General features: G+C 42.0%; 1 protein-coding gene across 4 annotated transcripts in view; it reads right to left on the bottom strand.

Annotated features, from left to right (window-relative positions):
- The window catches only part of SYT14 (synaptotagmin 14), a 147,874-nt gene that overhangs the window by 11,811 nt on the left and 117,091 nt on the right, over positions 1-18,972 (bottom strand). For all 4 annotated transcript variants that reach the window (XM_019549433.1, XM_019549431.1, XM_019549429.1 and 1 more), the window contains one exon: positions 15,384-15,833. In XM_019549433.1, the coding sequence (XP_019404978.1) occupies positions 15,384-15,833 (450 nt within the window). The remainder of the gene's footprint in view (positions 1-15,383; positions 15,834-18,972) is intronic.

The raw sequence follows: 18,972 nt of genomic DNA, 5'->3' as shown, positions 1-18,972 counted from the left end.
TCCTCGCACCCCTACAGCCTCACCCGGTCCTCTGGTGTAACAATAACTCATCCACAAGCCAAACAGCTGCAACGTAAACAACAAGGAGCCTCCAGGTTCATGGCATAAACCTCAAGCCTCCCTGGCTCCCAAGCATACCTCCCTTAGGGTTTGCACTCTCCCGCATCATTGCAGCCAGTCAGCATATTCAGGCTGCAACCCTCGACTCGGCTGCTCAGCTCTCCCGCAGAGCTCCTGCTCCTGCGGCTGCCAGAGAGAGGAACTGCCAGCTAGGCTCCAGCCTGGGCTGTTTATACAGGCCCGGCCCTGCCCCCTCTGGCCACATGACCTGCCTGGTTGCCCCAGCAACCGGCACCTGGGCTGCCCTGCTGATTGGCAACTCTCTTTATTTCCTTCTAGGCACAGGGCACCCAAGTGCCCCCGTGACAATCATCTTCAGGATGAACCTTGTTATCAGTGCTTATAACTTAGCTCTAGATGCATGAAGGGGCTCTGTCTCCACTGCAAACTTTCAGGTGCTTGGCCTTATTAGCAGACTCCATAACCCTGAGTTAGGTACTTACTTGCCATAATTATCCCCAAGCATTATGTTAAAACGGTATTCTTTTCAGCCAGCACACAAGATAACAGAGATGTGTAACAAAGCCAGTATCGAAATGCCAGAGAGATGAGAGGGTCTGAATTCCTGCCTCTCCCCTAAATTTAGGTGCCTCCCTGAACCTGTGATTAGGTTTCACAGCCCAAAATACCCTCCTGAACTTAGGTTCCCAAATGTACGCTTTTGGAGACAACTAGAACACCCTTTTCTTTTCAAACACACCTAAAGGAAGAGATAACGGTGACGTTGGGGTCCATCTTTTAGAGAAAACAGTGTTTCATGTACCCTCCCATAAAGTGGTATGTATACCCAGCCTGAATGTTTTTTTCAGCTTGAAAAGGTTCAAATTAATATCTCTGATCTCCCAGGACAGTGAGAGTGCCCTAACCATCAAGCTGTAGGCTACTATGGGTAGGAAGGGACACTGTCATACCCTTTTGTTCAAACTGTGCGAATACCCAGACAGAAATCCAAGATTTATTGAATCACAAAGAGAAAGTAGACAAGGGAATATAACTCCTTACCCTCATGGTTGGGGCTTTCATTTGCAGGCGGACAGAACTGAATTCTGTTCCCAGGACCATTTCCACATTTTACATTCCACAGTTTTTGGATTATATGTATACAATAGCCGCTGAAGAAGGAATCAGAACCTAGATATTCCCACTCCCAGCAATGGTCCTAATCACTAGGATATAAACAGCCACTCTCTCAAGCTGTCTCTTTTTTGGCTCACAAATCTGGACTCCCACAGTACCACAGCTTCAACAGGAGGGCTGGAGGATGTCCCCCCAGGTTAGTTGTTAAAATAGTCTCTTCAAGATAAGATATGTGGGTTTGATCCCAGTTCAGATTACAGAGAGTACTGAATCTAGCTATCCTTTTCTGGATGATTTCTCTAACCACTAAGATAGGGTGGGCACTGGCCTAGTTACCTTCTTCTCCATTCATATTTTTGAACAAAAGTGGCCGAAAGTGCTGTGTTTTGTGTTAAACTTAATGCCCTCAGTATGTTACACATGTTCAAAATACATTTACTAGATGAAACACCTCCCAGGACGTAGGTACTAGAACATGGAGTCTGTGGATCCCAAATAGACTTAAGCCTGAGACAAAGGCTGCACTGTTCAGTCCTCCTAAGATGGCAGCAATGTTGACATATGCAGAAGGAGAATTCTAGGTACCAAAAAAACTTTACTCGTGAAATTTGGGCCCTTATTGTTTTCAGCACCTAAGTAGTCAGAGGTTTATGACCACATTCTTGTTTAGGTACCTGAATTCTCACTTTAGCTACCTCAATCCTTTTGTGAATCCGGGGCTTAATCTTCCTTCCATAGGCGACATGACTACTTAAAAACATAGCAATATCAAGGGGATACTTTCCAATTCCTCTCTTGCATTTTAATCTGCGCACAGAGTAGAAAAGCCAAAAAGAGCTCTACCAGAGTTTTTAAGAAAAGGGTTGAGGATTGTGTATTACCAGCTATCTTATGGGTACAATATTATGGCAACTATATACAAAATCATCAAGTGCAAACTTTTAAATATTAAAATCGAAATTGCTAACTAGTACAATTTGCTATAAAAGTAGATACAATAAACCTTTCATTTTATGACAATACTGAAGGGCATCTCCATATTAATTGGATCCACTTGTCAACCCTCCCAGGCCACACTGACTCAGCAGTTTCACTGAGAGTAAGATTGTAGAATAAAGGTTATTATTTACCAAAAATAACCTGTCCTAAAAGTTTGACTGATTTGATAAGAAAGGGTTCCTCCTCCTTCCCCATGAAACAAACCAAATCAAATCAGATTCAGCTTAATCTCAAGAAAAAAAAAGATTTAGGGTGGATATTAGGGAATATCCTGGAACAAACTACTTAGTGAGTTGGGGAATCTCCTTTACATGAGACCCTTAAGAACAAGTTAGACAAATACTGTTCAGGGATGGTTCAAGTGCGTTCCATTCGATATCAATGCAGGTAGCTGATCTAAATGACTCTTTGAGATACCCTCCACACCTATGCTTCAGTGATAGTTATTTTTTCCTAGATTATCCTTGACAAAAAGATATTTGTATAGTACACACAAAATAACAACATTAAGCAGTTAAAATCAAGCAGTGCCCTGGAAATCAAGCTTTCCAGTTACACAGAACAGTTGTCCCTGTTGACCTAAGGGTACAAATACACATTGCCAAATGAAGTGGATCAGCTGTGCCAGGGATGTGTCCTGCCACAGCCAATCTGCTTCACTGAGTGAAACATGTCACCCATTGATTGGCCTGTCCACTGAACCTGCAGGACAATGAGCCACATTTCTCTGCTTGCAGAGACATGCCCTGGGGAATCCCTGGCGTGTCTCTCTAATCTGGGAAAGCCAGGCAGCACTCCCATGCATTCCCTCCATGGGAATTCTCAGGGCACATTGGACTGGCTCCCTCAAGCCCCAGGGCTTCCTGCCTGGGGCAGCTGGAGAGAGCAGGCAGCTAGCACACATCTGCCACAATAAAGCAGCAGGAACTATAACCACCTTTTGTCAGGGTCCAATCCCATTCCTCTGGGCATCTGTGGTGTAACAAATGGTATAAGCATCTGTTTGCTTTCCCTTTGTGCCATCATAAAAATTGCTGTGTCTATTCATACTCTAAATCTTCCCTACATATACCACAAAACAGTCAGAATTTATTTGATCAACATCCTTAGAACAGGTACACTTGCTAGTAATTACAGGAATAAAAAGTTTGCATATATATGTAAGGCCCATCTGGGATTGTTTATCTCTATTAGTGTGTTCTAAAATTGAGAACAAAGCTCCTTTTAGAAGTGGTTCAGATAGAAAATGTTTCCGTTAAATATTATTCATGACAGGTTCCTACTACATAACATTTAATACATACAAAGAAATAAAAGTTAATTCTTTTTTCCTTGCTTAACCAGTAAAAGAAAACAAGGACAGTAGGTGTAGGCAACCTCCGGCACAGGTGCCAGAGCATGTCATGCAAAGGCATTTTGCTTGGTAAGTACACCTTGGAGTGGATGGCAGGGAAGGGGGTACACATGCCTCGTGGCTCCCCCACTGTCTACCCCTGGCATGTAAACATCTTACAAGTTGAGGTTGCAGGTATTTTTAGCATTCTGCCCCAAACTGTTACTGACCCCTGAAGTACAGTGTTGGTGTTGCAGCACCTAACTTGTGGGGAATATTTTCTAATCATCTGGACCTTAAGACTAGGGCTTATAAGTGATTCTCTTGGGGATTGGGGACTTAGTCCTGCATTTTTCCCCATCAGCAAACAGAACTAATGGCGTGTTAAAAAGCAACATTTTGTCCCCTGAAAAGTATCTCTTTGTAGCTCTTATGGATCTCCTGCAATTGAGAATGACAGTAGAGGTGTAATAAGGCAACTCTGTGCCCTAGGCAGTGACAACACACAGGAGAGGGCTGACTGCTGTACTGTCAGTGCAGACAACAACTATTTTTGTGCCCCTTGAAAAACAGTGTCCAGGGCTGCTGCCCTAATTGCCTCACCTCCCTCCCCCATTACTGGATGACAGGGTGTGGGAGGTGCACACATGATGGAAAAGGCCAGTATATGACAAACAGCCTCTTCCACAAATCCCACATTTGTGTGTTCTGAAATGAGCCCCCTGCCATACTCATTCTTTTTGCCTTATGTACTTTTCTGTCTTGCAAACAGGCTATGGACCACATGTGTCTTTAGGTGTGATGCATCTCACTTTTTGCCCACTTGTCAGCAGTCAAAGACTCACACGCCACATCCGGTGACACGCCAAAGACTCACAGGCCATGACATGAGCGTGGACATTTGATTCCCTGGGGACAACTAGCGGTGGGACACCTCATGCTGCTGCTTTGCCATGTGCCCCCTGGTGCACAGCAGGTTACCCCAGGTAAGGTAGGGGAGGCTAGGGACAGCACTACTGGGCTGGCTCTGGCAGCCTTAGCTAGGGTCCTGGGGGCCTTGTTGGCAGCAGCGATCCTGCAACTCAGCCAGCCAGGCGTTTTGAGCAGCACATGCGTGCACCACTCCACTTTTTTTTTTTGTGCAGGGTTTTTTTTTGATCCCTGGATATCCAGGGGTCAGAAAAACCTACGATGCTGCTCCTTTGCAGCATGGAAGACAGCTGAATGTGTGGTCTAAGGTGCCACATACTGCATAGCCACACTCATCTGGACACAGCCACAGTGGTCAACTGGTATATTGCTTTGTGCCAGATGCCACTTGAAAGCATCCTTCAAGTGCTTTCTAAGGCAGTCATGCTTCTTTTGCCAAGTTCCAGCTCACAATAAAGCAGCTGCTCAGGCATTTAGGGCAGTTTTACATGTGCTTTGGGATGCGGCACTTGGTGCTTTGATTAGCAAGCTATGCTCATTAAAAGCGCCTGCGCATCATGTGTATCAGCATCCTCACGCTGAAAAAATGGTGGCAGAGCGCTTTGAACTAAAGCTGATCAAACATGTTTTATTTCAAAGCATCCTGCCACCATTCTTTTAGCATGGGGGCACTGATACATGTGATGTGGAAGGCTACCACATTAATTTCAATGCTCCAGAAGCGCATTAATTTCAATGCTCCAGAAGATTCAATTAACCAAGTCTGCTCCAATGCACTGGATTTCCTGCAAGTCAGAGCATGCTCCCCACACACCTGTAGGAACCCTTATATATTATCCAACTCTACAATGCATCCAGCACAATGCTTACTGAGTCCTCACAATTCATGCTTTGATACTCAAAGATTTACAGCACACTGCAAAACCTCAGCACTTGACATTCTATCGCATCCATTACCTTAAGGTAAGATATGCAGGAATAACTGGTACAGTCTCCCTACCTGCTAGGTATGCATTCTTTAGGTTGTTATAGAAGAATAGGATGGAGGTCTGGAAGGCACTTCAGGTCTTCTAATCCAGAGGTCAGCAACCTTTACAATCTATGAGCCAGAACAACCTGGCTCCAGGCCAGCATGGGCTGGGTGGCTTCAGTGACATGTCAGCAGCCAAGGGGTAGTGGGTGTGTAGTTTGTCCGCATCCAGGCAATGGCAAAGCTGCTGGGAGCTCCACCCATGCTGCTGCCACTTCTCCCAGCCCCCTGCTCCCCAGCTGTAGCACAGCTGAAGCTTCCAGCTGGTTAAAAACTGAGCTGGGGCCAAGCAGCTGGAACCTGCTTGTGCACTGCTGCCGATTTTCCCTCCACTCTTCCCTTGCCTCTTGGCTGCAGCATGGGTGCAACTGAAAGCTACCCAGCCCCGGATCATTTCCCCACCAGCTGGAAGCTGCACTCATGCTGCAGCCAGGGAACGGGAGAGCAGAAAGAAACAGCAGCAATATGGGCAAAGCTCCCAGGTGCCCAGCTCCAAAATAGGTGCAGGCAGGGGCAAGGTTCTCTGGCTCCGCTGGCCAGATCCAGCCTGCTGGCCATATGTTGCTGACCCTTGATTTAGTCCAATCCTCTGCTCAGGCAGGATCATCCCTATAAAAAGTGTTTGTTGAACCTATTCTTAAGAACCGCACAAACAACCCTCCCACACAACAACCAGGCACAATGTTTGAAACATCAAAAACACCCTAGCGCCAGCAGGAGGTCAAAGTGTCACATCCATACAAGAAAGGCATCAATATCATTTAATCCAAATACAATATCACTTATCCAAATACAGGTCTACATCATCCATCAATACAAGTACAGGATGCTTCCAAGATAGGTTAGCTCAGGAATGATGGGTTCCTGAGTTGGGTTCATTTCGACCCATCATGACAAGTTTTGTTTTGTTTTTTTCCAGGAGCTAATTGGTACAGTACCTTGGGTTTCTTCAAGTTTATAATTAGCCAAAAGCTGGCTGCACAGGCAGCAAAGTAGCTCTCCTCAGCACATGCTGCCAAATGCATAATTGTTAGCTTATAAGATGGTCTGTTTGGTGGCCATAGATCCACTCAATTTAGAGCATGGATCAGCGATCTACCAGCCAGGGGCTGGATCTGGCCTGTGAAATTTTATCCAGCCTGTGAAGCCAGACACCTCAGTGGCAGGGGCTGGCAGCAACTGGCACTAGAGGAAGTGTGTGGGTAGCAAAGGAGTGGCAGGGGAAGCAATAGCTGGGTTGCACACAAGAGAGTGGTGAACATGTCAGAACTGCAGGGGCAGAGGGGAGAATTATTGGCAAGGGAGGTGGCAGCAACCTGCATTCTGACTGAGTTTTCCCTTTTGCCTCCATCACTGTTAAAAGACTACTGCCCCTAGCCCAGAGAGACTGAACAATTTCCAAGTAGTGCAGAAATGTATTCCAGAATCTACCAAAATGTCAATGTTTGTTACAGCTACATAGAACAGAAAATAAAGTTGGCCAAGAATATGTCTCTATTTCACTCCACTCTGACAGGGAAAGACTTGGATAAACCACAGTCAATCCCAACTCAGCCATCCATGTAATGTACACATCCCAATGGAATTTTTCATGTGCTAGCTAATAGCATGTTCAGCCCTTTCAAGTGTGAGGTGCTTCTGGGGATGTGCAAAAATAGAACTTTAAGACATCCAGGGATTTTTAATGCTGAAAACTAAGGCACCTATGGACTTCAGGAGCTTCCAAGGTTAGGCAAGGGCTGAGTGGGGATTTTGAGGTTTTCAATGTTGTACGATGGTACTTAAATCCTACTTAAGTTCCATGTTAGGTGCCTAAGTCCTTTTTTGTGGATCTGGCCCTCATTCTGTCTCAGTTCCCCACCTGTAAAGTGGGGATAACAGCATTTCAAAGCAGTATTGTGAGAATAAATACATGAATGATCACAATCTTTTGCTGGGGCAATAACGCATCATGCAAGTATTGGAAAACTTCAGAAAACCCAATGCTAGAAATCTTCTCTATGGTCCAATATGACATATACCAAACCTCCATAGAGCAGGGAGAGAACTGTGGATAATATAAAGCATTTGTTGTTACAGAGAGAAACAGTTAAGTAAGGAGAAGGTCTTTCAATGTTTTACGTGGTGTGCCAGCAACTCATACCTCTCCTGAACATAATAACTAGCTGCTGGCTTAATGCTAATCCTCCAAAGTCACCAAAAACAACAGACAGATAGGAACTTTCACCTTTGTTTTGTGTCCCTTGATACTGTTGTGCCCAGAGGAGGACAAATCTAGCTTTTTCCAGGGCCAAGGGGCAAAATCTGAAAGTACATAGCAATTCAGGAAATCCTCCAGATGGTACAATATACATCAATTAATCATGATGTTTTACACAGGTAGCTAGCTCCCAGGAAGCCAGTTTAACCTAAAAATAATGAACGGCACTGACTGCTACTTAACTGGGACAGCATTTGCATGCATTTTTTGTATCTGGAACACATTCAGCAGAGGCAAGGAGTTAAGCAATACCTAAACCTAATGTTAAATATGTATGAAATAATAAACTTCTCTATTTTAGTATGGCTGTTTCCATATAGCAGTTACACGAAGAAGGTGAAATCCTGCAAATATAGTTTATACTCTAGGCAGAGGGTTTTCTAGTACAATCCACTGTCATTTTAAAACTTTTCAGATGTAAAAATGACTTCTCCTGGTTGGCTGGTCACCAGAGTATTACAGTTCTGAAAATATTATGATTTTTAGGTAGGAAATCACTAACAATTTCAAAACCATAGGAAGACAACTTCTCAGCACATAATGAGCTACCGCATTTACTCACATACCATGCTCAATTTCCCCCCAAAAATCAGTCCATCAAAATTGTGCCTTAAATGGGGAAGCTGTTTTCCTTCACTGGAACAGAAGCATGGAGGAACAGAAGCATGGAGACACTGCTACAAAAAGGTTGCCGGCTTCTCTCTCAGGCAGCAAGTAGGTGGGGTAGAGTCCAGTGTTAATCCTTTCACAGCTACTCTCAGACTGGCAGCAGTTTTTGGTTTAGCAGCCAAACTGAGCAGCCAAAAACAGTTGCCAATTTGAAAGCGGCTATGAAAGGATTAATGCTGGACACTATCCCTCCTGCTTGCTGCCCGAGAGAGAAGCTGGCAGCCTTATTGCTGTCCTGGTTATCTATGAAAATGCCATGACTCTAGAAAAATCTTTTGTTCTGTATTCTGCCTTCCATAAACAAGATGCACGTCCTTATTTGGAAGGGGTTGGGGGGAATGAGAGAAAATACAGTGAATTCTGAAATGGCTGAGGACTAAAAGAAGCTTTGCAACTGACTTCAATGGACTCAAGAATTCATCCTGCGTCTAGGCAAAACCTCAGAGAGATTTTTTAAATATGGTTCTCTTCTGCCAGATACTTGCATACAGACCAATCTGAGGTTTGGCCTACAGCTTTTTGTATTGATGTGGAACTGCTGCTTCTGACTCACTACTGGATCCAGTCATGTGAAACCAGATGTAGAAGCAAACTATGAGCATGTCAGGAAAAGGAAAAGTTGGATGCCAAGCACTGAAATTGGACCAGCACGTAGACAGATCCACCAGAAGCCGCCAGTTGGAGATGGACCACAGTACAAAGATAAGCCTTTGAACAAAGTGACTTAGAAGCTGGCAATGAGACAGGAACAGGAATTAAAAAGCATAACCTCACATAGATCTCTATGCAGATCCATTGCTGTGTCTGGCAGAGGAGAACCAGAAGCATAAGTATCAAAGTTATTCATTTTAGACCTAATTCTCATTATAAGAGGCTTTTTAATAGAAGCTCAAATTGTTAAGAGTTCAAAGTTATTAATATTAAAATATAAACACCTTTAGTGTCCTGTAGCATTTGCCTATATGAGCAAAGGTTTTCAGTGATAAGATGCAAATGAAGGCACTGATCCTGTAAACATTTAAGAACATGCTTAACTTTAAGAACCAGAGTAGTCCTGGCAATTTCAATGTAGATAAAGTACAAAAAAACTTCCATTTATGAAACTGCAGTATGATAAAACTAGTAGAGTATATGCTGTTCCTTTTGTGATTCCAGCTGATTTAGACATTTAATCTGCAAATACTTAAGCATTATATAAATTTATGCACAGAAGTTTCCAACTCAGGAAAGCATTCTTGTTCAGGAAGTTGTGCAAACAGATGCTTACTGCTTTCCTGAAGGCCTAACTCAGTTATTCTCAACCAGGGTGATGTGGCACCCTGGAGTGTCCTGAGAACCTTTTAAGTGTGCCAAGGAATTTTAGCACTGTTAAGTGTGCAAATATGATTCATATGATAAACCAAGAGATTTCAAATAGGAACCTACAATGTTAAAAGCATCCTGCCCTGTTATTTTCTTGAATTCTTTGCAGCAGAAAAAAGTGCTGTTATATGTCAGTAGTCAAAAAATGAATGAAAACTAAGGGATGGATGGAATTTTCTGAGGGGTGCACCTTGCGTCAAAAAAGATTGAGAACAACTGGCCTAACTAAACTTACTAGCCATGGAAATAAAGTTAAGTGTTTAACTTTAACATTTAAATTCAACTTTTGCCGAGTCGAAGCCTAAATCAGTTTAAAGCACAATTAAGATACCAAATATTTTACTGTTATTACCTTTCTGTAACTTCAGTTCGTGAAACTTTTTTCTTTAGTAATTTTTAACACTCTAAATGTTGCCCTGCTTTCTACTTGTAAATTCCAAAGAAAGAGCCTTTTGTCAACGACATTCTGTATTAATAATATTCACATTACATGTGGAATTCTTTTGATTTTTACTAAGCAATTGGGTTAAAATAAAATTCAAATTCAAAAATTCAATTTTTAAATAAAATTTAAAATAAAATTTTCATAATGGCTAGAATGAGACCCAGTATGGCACATCTGTTGTTCTCCCATGGAGGTGGTGAGAGGGGCTGCAGGGGCAAGTGACCCCAGTTACTGGCATGCAATTTCCCAGAGGAACAACTGCAGTGGTGGGAGCAGAGAGGGAATAGAAGCTGGAATGAGCTGATGCCCCTGCCATCCTCACCTGGTACCAGCTTCTGCACCTTCCCTATCATCCACATCCCACCTCCTTCAGGGTTCTAATGACCCAAACCCAAGTTCCCCAATCTGCCCATTAAACAACCCCTGCCAGTGTCGAATACTGTGCACCACCACTGTCCACCCTGCCACCCAGTGAGATCTTTTCAAGGGTGCCACAGAGTGAGAAATAAATTAGTTTCCAAAATGGGGTGCCACTAAATTCAGAAAAGTTATAGAGGGGGTGCTCGAGTCTCCAAACTTTAAGAATTATTTGTCCAATGCATTCTCTTCACAGTATAACAGGCAAAGAACCTGATTCTGGGTAGACTGACACATGAATACTAAGCAAATTTTATGGAATAGAGATGAAGACAACTGAAAGGGATGTCCTTCATTAATAGTTTTTCTAGTTTGTCCTGACTCCCAATCTCAGAAGGACAAGTAATGGCAGACTTGGACCAAACCTTGGATGAAATCTTCCCTAATTAGTGAGAATTAAAGAGGGTAAATTTTTTCTGAATTTCAATTTTTGACAAAATTCTACTTCCCTCCTGAACACAGCCTCAGAGCTTTGTTTCCCTTTCCTGCCTTTTCTCACCATCTGTGCAATCGCTGATGTCTGTTGTTGCAGGGAGGAAAGAAAGAAAGAAAGCCAAAATATACTCAAATGTCCTTAATCCTCCTGACCAGCCCCCTCCTCACTCTATGAGCTACTCCCACACACAATGGAAAGAATCAAAAGGGCAAAAAATCTTGCTGCTTTTCTACCATTACAACCATTCATTCAAGGAACAAAAATATGACTAAGTGATCTCAACTATGCACTGAATCCAGTTTACAGACAATCAATGAACTACCATTTGTTTGCATAAAGCATTCATTGAATTGCTTGTAATAATGAACAATTTGTAATGCTCAAAATCTGTTCACAATACGGAAAAGGGGACAATATTTGTCAATTAAACTGTTTTCCATGAATAGTTCACCCAATTCTAATTAAGTCTGCTAGTGATGCCCCATATGATTTGTTCAGGTTGTGTTACATCTCATGGCCTGGGGATCACCATATGTTTTGCTGTTTGAAAATGATCTGCTTTGGCTTTTACAGCTATCACGTAAACTACAGAGAAGGGTAAGAAGTGGAGATAAGCTGAGTTCTCCTGGGACCCTGCTGCTAGCTGATTAAGCACATCAGAAAGACAGGAATTGTACAGTGAAACATGCAGCTCAAGGTCAGAATTAGATGAGTCAAAAGCACTGACAAAAGGCTAACCTGCTAGGGCTACAAGGACCTCTCTCAAAAGGTACCATACGAATAGAAATGTGCATCTGAAACTGGATACAGAGTGCACGGATTTAAAAAGTAAACACGTGGCTGAAAATCTTGAGGTCTGAAATGGAGAAAATTAACTCAGAATTTCTGTGTTAGAATGTAAGATCTGAGGGAAAGAAAAGAACTCTAGAAGAAGCATGTACCTGCAAAATAGAGTCAAAGCACAAGAAAGACGTGAATCCAAATAATGAAAGGCATATCTTAGCATCTGCAGAAGTCTGCATGCGTGTGTGTGCACGTGCGTGTATGAGCGCTCTGTTAAATATTATAATCAATAAACACAGCATCTTGCCTTATCTCCCTCATAAGGTCTCGCTCATCATTTGAGCAACTGGTTATTTGTGCAACAACCTGAATCCAAGATGACCCCATTATAGACTCGGAAAATTTATAAATCTGTTACAAATTTTCCTAGGGTTGCTAAGCTGGTCAACTGACTGGTCAAATATTGTCAGTTTGACCACTCAATTGACTGCATATTTTTGACTGGTTAAAGACTGTAGTAATTTTCTAAAAAACTACATTTTTTTGTTGTTTTCTTGACAGAAATATGAGTTTTTATTGTTTTTTAACATATCTCTTAAGGGAAAATTTGTGTCTTTTTTGTGCATTATTTGGAACTACTGGGAATTTATTTATTTATATCTTTACAAATTTTGAGCAATGTTTGACTGAATGTTATTTAACCAGTCAAATAGGCAACCCTATATTTTCCATGTGTAGAATCCAATTTTTGGAGGGTCATCATAAATTCATCCCCACTACCACAGTAACTGGGAAACCTATGGCAAGGAGGCGAATCAAGCAGTGTTGGGAGGGGGGTAAGCAGCTTGATCCCTGCCTTTCAACTTCCCACGCATTGCCTTCTGCTGTCTGCCCCCCTGCCCTCTGCTCCCCCACACTCAGCCTCAGCCCCCTGCTCCCACTTTCACTCATCTCCCTGCTTTCTGCAGCCTCTGCCTACACTCCCCGCCACAAATCTCTCCCCACCCCTGCCACTTACCCTTGCTCTGGCAGACTCTGACCCCACTCCAGGCTGGGGAAAAAAGCACGTTTGTACTTGGCCCCAGTGCAACTCAGTAGTAGCAGCAGCAGCAGCAGCAGCTCCATCTGAGCCCCAGACCTGGTGGCAGAGCTGCCATGTCCCCAAGCACCACAGGAGTGAGGTTGGAGTTGGAGCATGCTTTATCCATACCCCCGGTTAGAGCAGGGCTGGGACAAAAGTGGTGGGGCAGAAGGGGGAGGAAAGATAGCAAGGGATAGCAGAGGTGGCCCAGAGGTAAGAGCCACAGCAACTGCCTGCCCCTCTGCCACCTCATACTTGATTGCAAGATGAGGGGGTTCCACCCCCATGTTATATGGGGGAAAAGCTTCATTTTGGAATTGAGTAAATACAGTAATAAGCTGATAAATACAGCCCCAGCATGTTCTGTAGAGCCACTATCTAGATGGTCATATAGGTCTGAGCAACATGAAACAAGCCTTAAACATGACGTGTGGAGAAATTTATAATGGCTGAGTAAACACCAACTTCTAAAATGATCCATGTGAAGAATCAGTATTAGGCTTTAACTGATTTGATTCAAACTGGTTTATGCAATGTCTGTCCCAGACCCCTTGCTGGTTTAAGATAAACCAGGCACTCCCAGCATGCTCTCTGGGCTGGGTAGGGTTCTCTGCTCCACACCAGGGCTGGCTTCTCCCCTCTGCTCCCTGGCTGCAAGTCCCCTCCCTCCCCCACACCACTCCCTGCTAAGCAGGAATTCCCCCCCTCCCCTGTGCCTTTCTGAGGAAGTGTCTGTATATTAGCTACCAGACCACATGCTGGCTATGGTTGGTGCTGAATCAACAGTCAGAATCGATAAGTTGTTGGTAATGTTCCTCTGTTGTTTTTTTAATTGGGTGATATACACTTATCAATTCCCTGCTGGGCTAATCAGAGCTCCTGCCAGAGCCAGGCTACAGCCTCCTCAGCTCCATGCTGTGAAAAGGAGGGCTCCTCTAATGCCCTCTGGCTTCTAGCCTGAGCCACTGCAGGCATGTTTCTGCATTTCTGGGATGTCAGTCCAGTTACAAAACTGATTTAGCCGAGGCAGGTTAGATTAACCTGCAAAGATTGAATCAATTCAGACTCAGGCCCTATGGATGTCTGTCCCTGGTATAAAAGACAAAGTGAACTAAAATGTTTCCTGGACACCCCAGATGCTGCATTCAGTACCTGTAACTAATATTTGATGCACATACCTGCCAATGCTGTCTAGTCCCTACCATTCAGATCACAGCTAAGAAATCAGCATATTTCTGAAAGGAGAATGTCCTGGGGAGTGAGAAACTTAAAAACTGAATTCTTCACAGTGAGATGATTGGCACAGGGCTAGAAGATAAAAGATCATTATGCCTGCTCAACAGCAGACATGAAATGTATATGTACCAGAAAAGCTATTCAAGAAGTATTGCAACAGCTGCTATCTCTTCTATGAGAAAACTCTCTTTATGGAAGTAAAGAAAACTGATCATTTAGATTCCACATTCTAGATTACGTAGCACAGCAGTTATGATAATTTCATGTGTACCACAAATACTTGCTATTAGCATGTAGAGATGCAACACTGAACCCCCCTACACAGAATATATACTTGATACAGAATTGATAAAAATAAAAATAATTTATTATTCAGGTACATGCCGATTTTTTATTTGGTAACTTCAAATGCTTTAAAATATGGTTCAACAACAAAACAGACTAGCCCCAAGGTATGACAGGATTGGTTCTGGATTTTTAGCCTACCTAGAAGTGGGGTTTACAAATTCTAAGTGGTCCTTGCAGCTCCCCAAACTTAAACAGTTATTGCCCTGCTTCTAGGACTCAAAGAACAGTGGAAAACTGAAATACATTTCTATTTAGTTTGATCAGAACCATTTTCCTCCTTTTTTCTTTGGTTCAGCCACAGAACCAAACCTATTAATCATTCATATCTTCCTACTTCGATATTTTTAAAACATGAGTTCAGGCCCCTTCAAGTTTCCCATTTTCTTTATCTATGGCACAACATACACACTGTATAACAAATAGGATCAGATCAAAATGGAAAGCAGCAGAAAATACAGATTTTTTAAAAATGAAAGTGTATTGATTAATAGGATGTCTTGCAAAAATCATATATCCGATTTCAAGGTGTTACAATGATTTTATCCTGCTCCTCATAGAAAGAACATTTGTACTGTGGAAGTTACAGATTAAAATGTAAAACTATGGGCAGCCTTTATAGGTGACAAATAAATGCAGTGACAGTAGCTATTTTGATGTCTGAATCTGTAAGAAAACTATTATTCTGCATAAGTGCACCAGGGAGAAAAAGCTAGTAGATGCACTGAGTATAAATATAGACAGTATTGTTACTAAATTCAGGACTATATATAAAATACATATTACACACACACACACACACACACACACACACACACACACACACACACACACTTAATTCTGCTTTGTTTAATACTCACAGAAATACTGTAAGAAGGTTCCAAGATCACTGGTACTGACATCTTCTCTTGAAGATTCAATTTTGTTAAGTAAAAAATCTTTTCCCCCACAATCCTCTCTTTTTTCACACGACGTACACTGTACAGTCTAAAACGAACTGCATAATTCCCAATCATCTCAGATTCAACATGATTAAATTTGAATGTCTCAGTGAAGACAGGGCATGGTCCCCGCTGGATGCTGGTTTTTGCTCTCTGTTTCTTTATAGGTAGAAGAACTAGGTGTACTTGCCATGAGTTTCCACCTGTCCTGTTATATGTTGGAATGTCTGTGACAGCTGTCACGGTTACCAGAAGCTTCTGTTCTTGTGAGTCATAGTCAAAAGTCACATCCAGTGTGCCATATTTAGCTACTGGCTCAGGATCAAAAGGTTTAGGAAGCTGTGAAGATGATCCTCGAGCTGACATATCCTAAAGAAAAATAGAAATGTTTCTTATTTATTTATTTTTGGTATTTTGTTATTACATCTAACATGGAAATGTATGGCTTTTGCTAAGAACATGATTTGACTAGGATCTTTCTGTTCTTTTCATAAACAAGATAATTAAACATCAAAACAAAAAACAGAGGCAGTTGACTTACAGCCAAGAAAAAACAAGTTACTTCTAGTTGGCCAAAGTAGACAAAACCCAGGAGGGAAGAAGAAAAGCAGAAGTTAGAAATAAATAAAGTGCTGTTGATGACAGTTTTTTCTAGCTCCACAGAGTTAAAATATATAACAATTAATTGCAAAATACAATCCTAATATCTGAGTCCAACAGGAAGATTTTCACAATTAAACAAAAAAATCCAACCACTTGTATTAATAAATGAGATTTAACATATTAACAGTAGTGATATCTTATTTGTTGGTCAGAGAAAACAGAGAAATGAACATGACTAGAACAAGCAATTGTCCATACTCAATGAAAAACGTACATGTGAACAACTGAGCTAATATGGCCTATTAATGTAAGTATATAAAAGCTGGATCTACCATATACTCCTAAAGTAATTATTATGATGTTCATTTTTAAAGTCCCCAAGCTACTCTCTCCAACTGTTCCCTTCAGGTATGAATGGGAATTTTAATATATAATAATATGGGGAGGACAAACTGTTACTTTAAACTTAAAATAAAATATTTTAATGCTATGTTTATGCAGTAAGCTTTTCTTCAAAATGGAATAATTTCTTCTACCCAAGGCTAAGAGTAATTTGAATTTACTGTTTTTATATTGTATTGGTACTTTAGTGCTAAGTTACAAATGCATGGTAGCCATGGAGCATGAATTAAGGCTGTATTTTTTTACTTTATTTTTTATGGATGAACATGTCAGATTTCATGGAGTGTAACAGGATCCACTGCCTTGTGTCCTCTCTAAATCCCCCCTCCTCCACCCTTCTATGATGTGAAAAATGTTTCCATACATGAATAGATAAAACTTTTCTCTTTACTATATGATTTGAGAAATTTCATTTCAGAGTTGTCGAGGGATAATGTGCATGAATCCCTTATTCAAAAGCACAACAGGATCTCAGTAAAATCACCTTTATGGAACTCCTACTGCAGAGGAGTTTATTCTGATGTAGCATAATAGACAGATGAAAACCCTTGCATGTAGACCTCTGTATTTATCAGAATGTAAGAGTATATGCACTGTAAAGTAGCCCAGAAAGTGACTAACTGCCACATGTCAAATTCCTTGTTTAGGAGAAGCATGGATTTTTCAGGGCCCTGCTACATGTTCAAATTGAAGCTGGAGAGAAACCAGCTATAGAATTGTTACACATTTAAAAGAACTAACTTCGTAGCTGGCTGGCTCTTTTCATAGCTGGATAGTCATTTTCATCACATGATACAGTAAAATCTTTGTTATCTGGTATCTCTGGGGTAAGAGGATTGCCTCTTATGTACAAATTCTGGTCATCTGAAATAAGGCGGCAGGGGTTTTCAGATAACATGAAGCAGGGGAGGGCGGGTGGTGGCTGCATGCGGGGGTGGCGGGAGAGCTTTTCTCTGGCCCCTCCCCACCCATTGTCTGGTGGGCTGGACAGCTGGAAATTCCAGTTAATGTTTCTGTAAATTCAACCCATTCTAACCCATCTGAAAACTCACCCCTTATCAACAACACTATCTGGTTCAATGACAATCCACATTTCTCAAAATGTTCCTTTGTGCATGAACAATTTATTTCTGCAAAAAATAGCAGAAAGTCCAAAGTTATGTAGATTATGGTCATTTCCATTCTTTTTGTAGATCTGTGATCATAAAAATAGCATATATACTCAAATATAAGATAAGGTTTTTCTCCCACAAGCAGCATGAGGAAAAAAGTTTCTCATCTTACATTTCCATACAAAGAAACCTCATTAAATGATTGTCTATCATTAAGCTGATGCTAAAAGCAGTATGTGCTTAGTCATGGAAGCAAAATATGTAGTTGATTAAATGCAGTCAACATTGCCCATATTGGCCAAACATGCTGATAGGAACATTTTTTATTTCTGAGTGTGCGTGACTGTTGAAAAAACGGACGTGCGTTCTCTCTGCAGGGAACTGGCATCGGGTCTGAAGGCACTGCAATACCAGGCCAATACTGGAAGGGCCAGAGCCAGCCCTGACACCTTTCCCTTCAAGAAAAAATGCTTGGTAAAAAGGCCAAGACTACCAAAGATACATTAGTGTAACCCATCTGAATAAGAAGTGTAATTGTATTCACCCCCTTCAGCACAGACTCTTTTTCAAGTCGTGGTGAGCTACTATACTACATACATTTTTACTTCCTCTTCACTCCCACAGCTGAGCTATGCCTTGCTTTCCCATTTCCAATGATTCCTGTTTCTTCATCCATAGGCACCAACTCTGCGGGTGCTCCGGGGCTCAAGCACCCACCAAAAAAAATAGCAGATGCTCAGCACCAACAACCCATAGTCATTTTGATTTTACATGTTAGATTTCTGCTTGCAGATGTTAAATCATGCCCCCCAACCCTGCAGAAATCCCCACACACTTTACCGAAAGAAGCAGCGTGTTACTTCAACACAGCTCTTCAGTGTCAGTAACTGGGTGCTTCAGTGGGACTTTTTGATGCTCTTAGCTAAAACTGATTCAATCAGCTATTAAATAAAAGTCCCAAAAAAGCACCACTAAAGTGCCCAATCTTTACAGACGTCAGGCAAACTGAATTGAACCCCATGATAGGCACTCTTCTGGGTATGCGCGGGGCTCGACACAGAAACATGCCAAGTTTAAACTAAAACATGATTTTTTTAATTTAATTTTTTTACATCTGCAAACACCCACCAACTAAAACCAAAGTCAGCACCTATGTTTTCACCAGCCTTAAATGTCTGGCAAACATCACAAAACAGGGCCCCAAACAGTTTGCCCAGAATCCCTCTACTGTCCTCAGCCTGTCGCATGTGATTAATGTGGCCCTGCCCTCCATGCGGTGCAGCCAGCCTAGATTGCCCTGTACCTCACCTGCATATAAAATTTTGAAGGATCCCAGGACTTGACAAGAAAACTCAGTTCCAGTCATGAGTGGGGGGCTAATTAGCACATGG

The sequence above is a fragment of the Crocodylus porosus genome, unplaced genomic scaffold (genome assembly GCF_001723895.1).
Source record: "Crocodylus porosus isolate Cpor-Errol unplaced genomic scaffold, CroPor_comp1, whole genome shotgun sequence".
NCBI classification, from domain to species: domain Eukaryota; kingdom Metazoa; phylum Chordata; order Crocodylia; family Crocodylidae; genus Crocodylus; species Crocodylus porosus.
The sequence above is the reverse complement of the archived record's forward strand: the minus strand, read 5'-3'. Positions and strand labels throughout refer to the sequence as shown.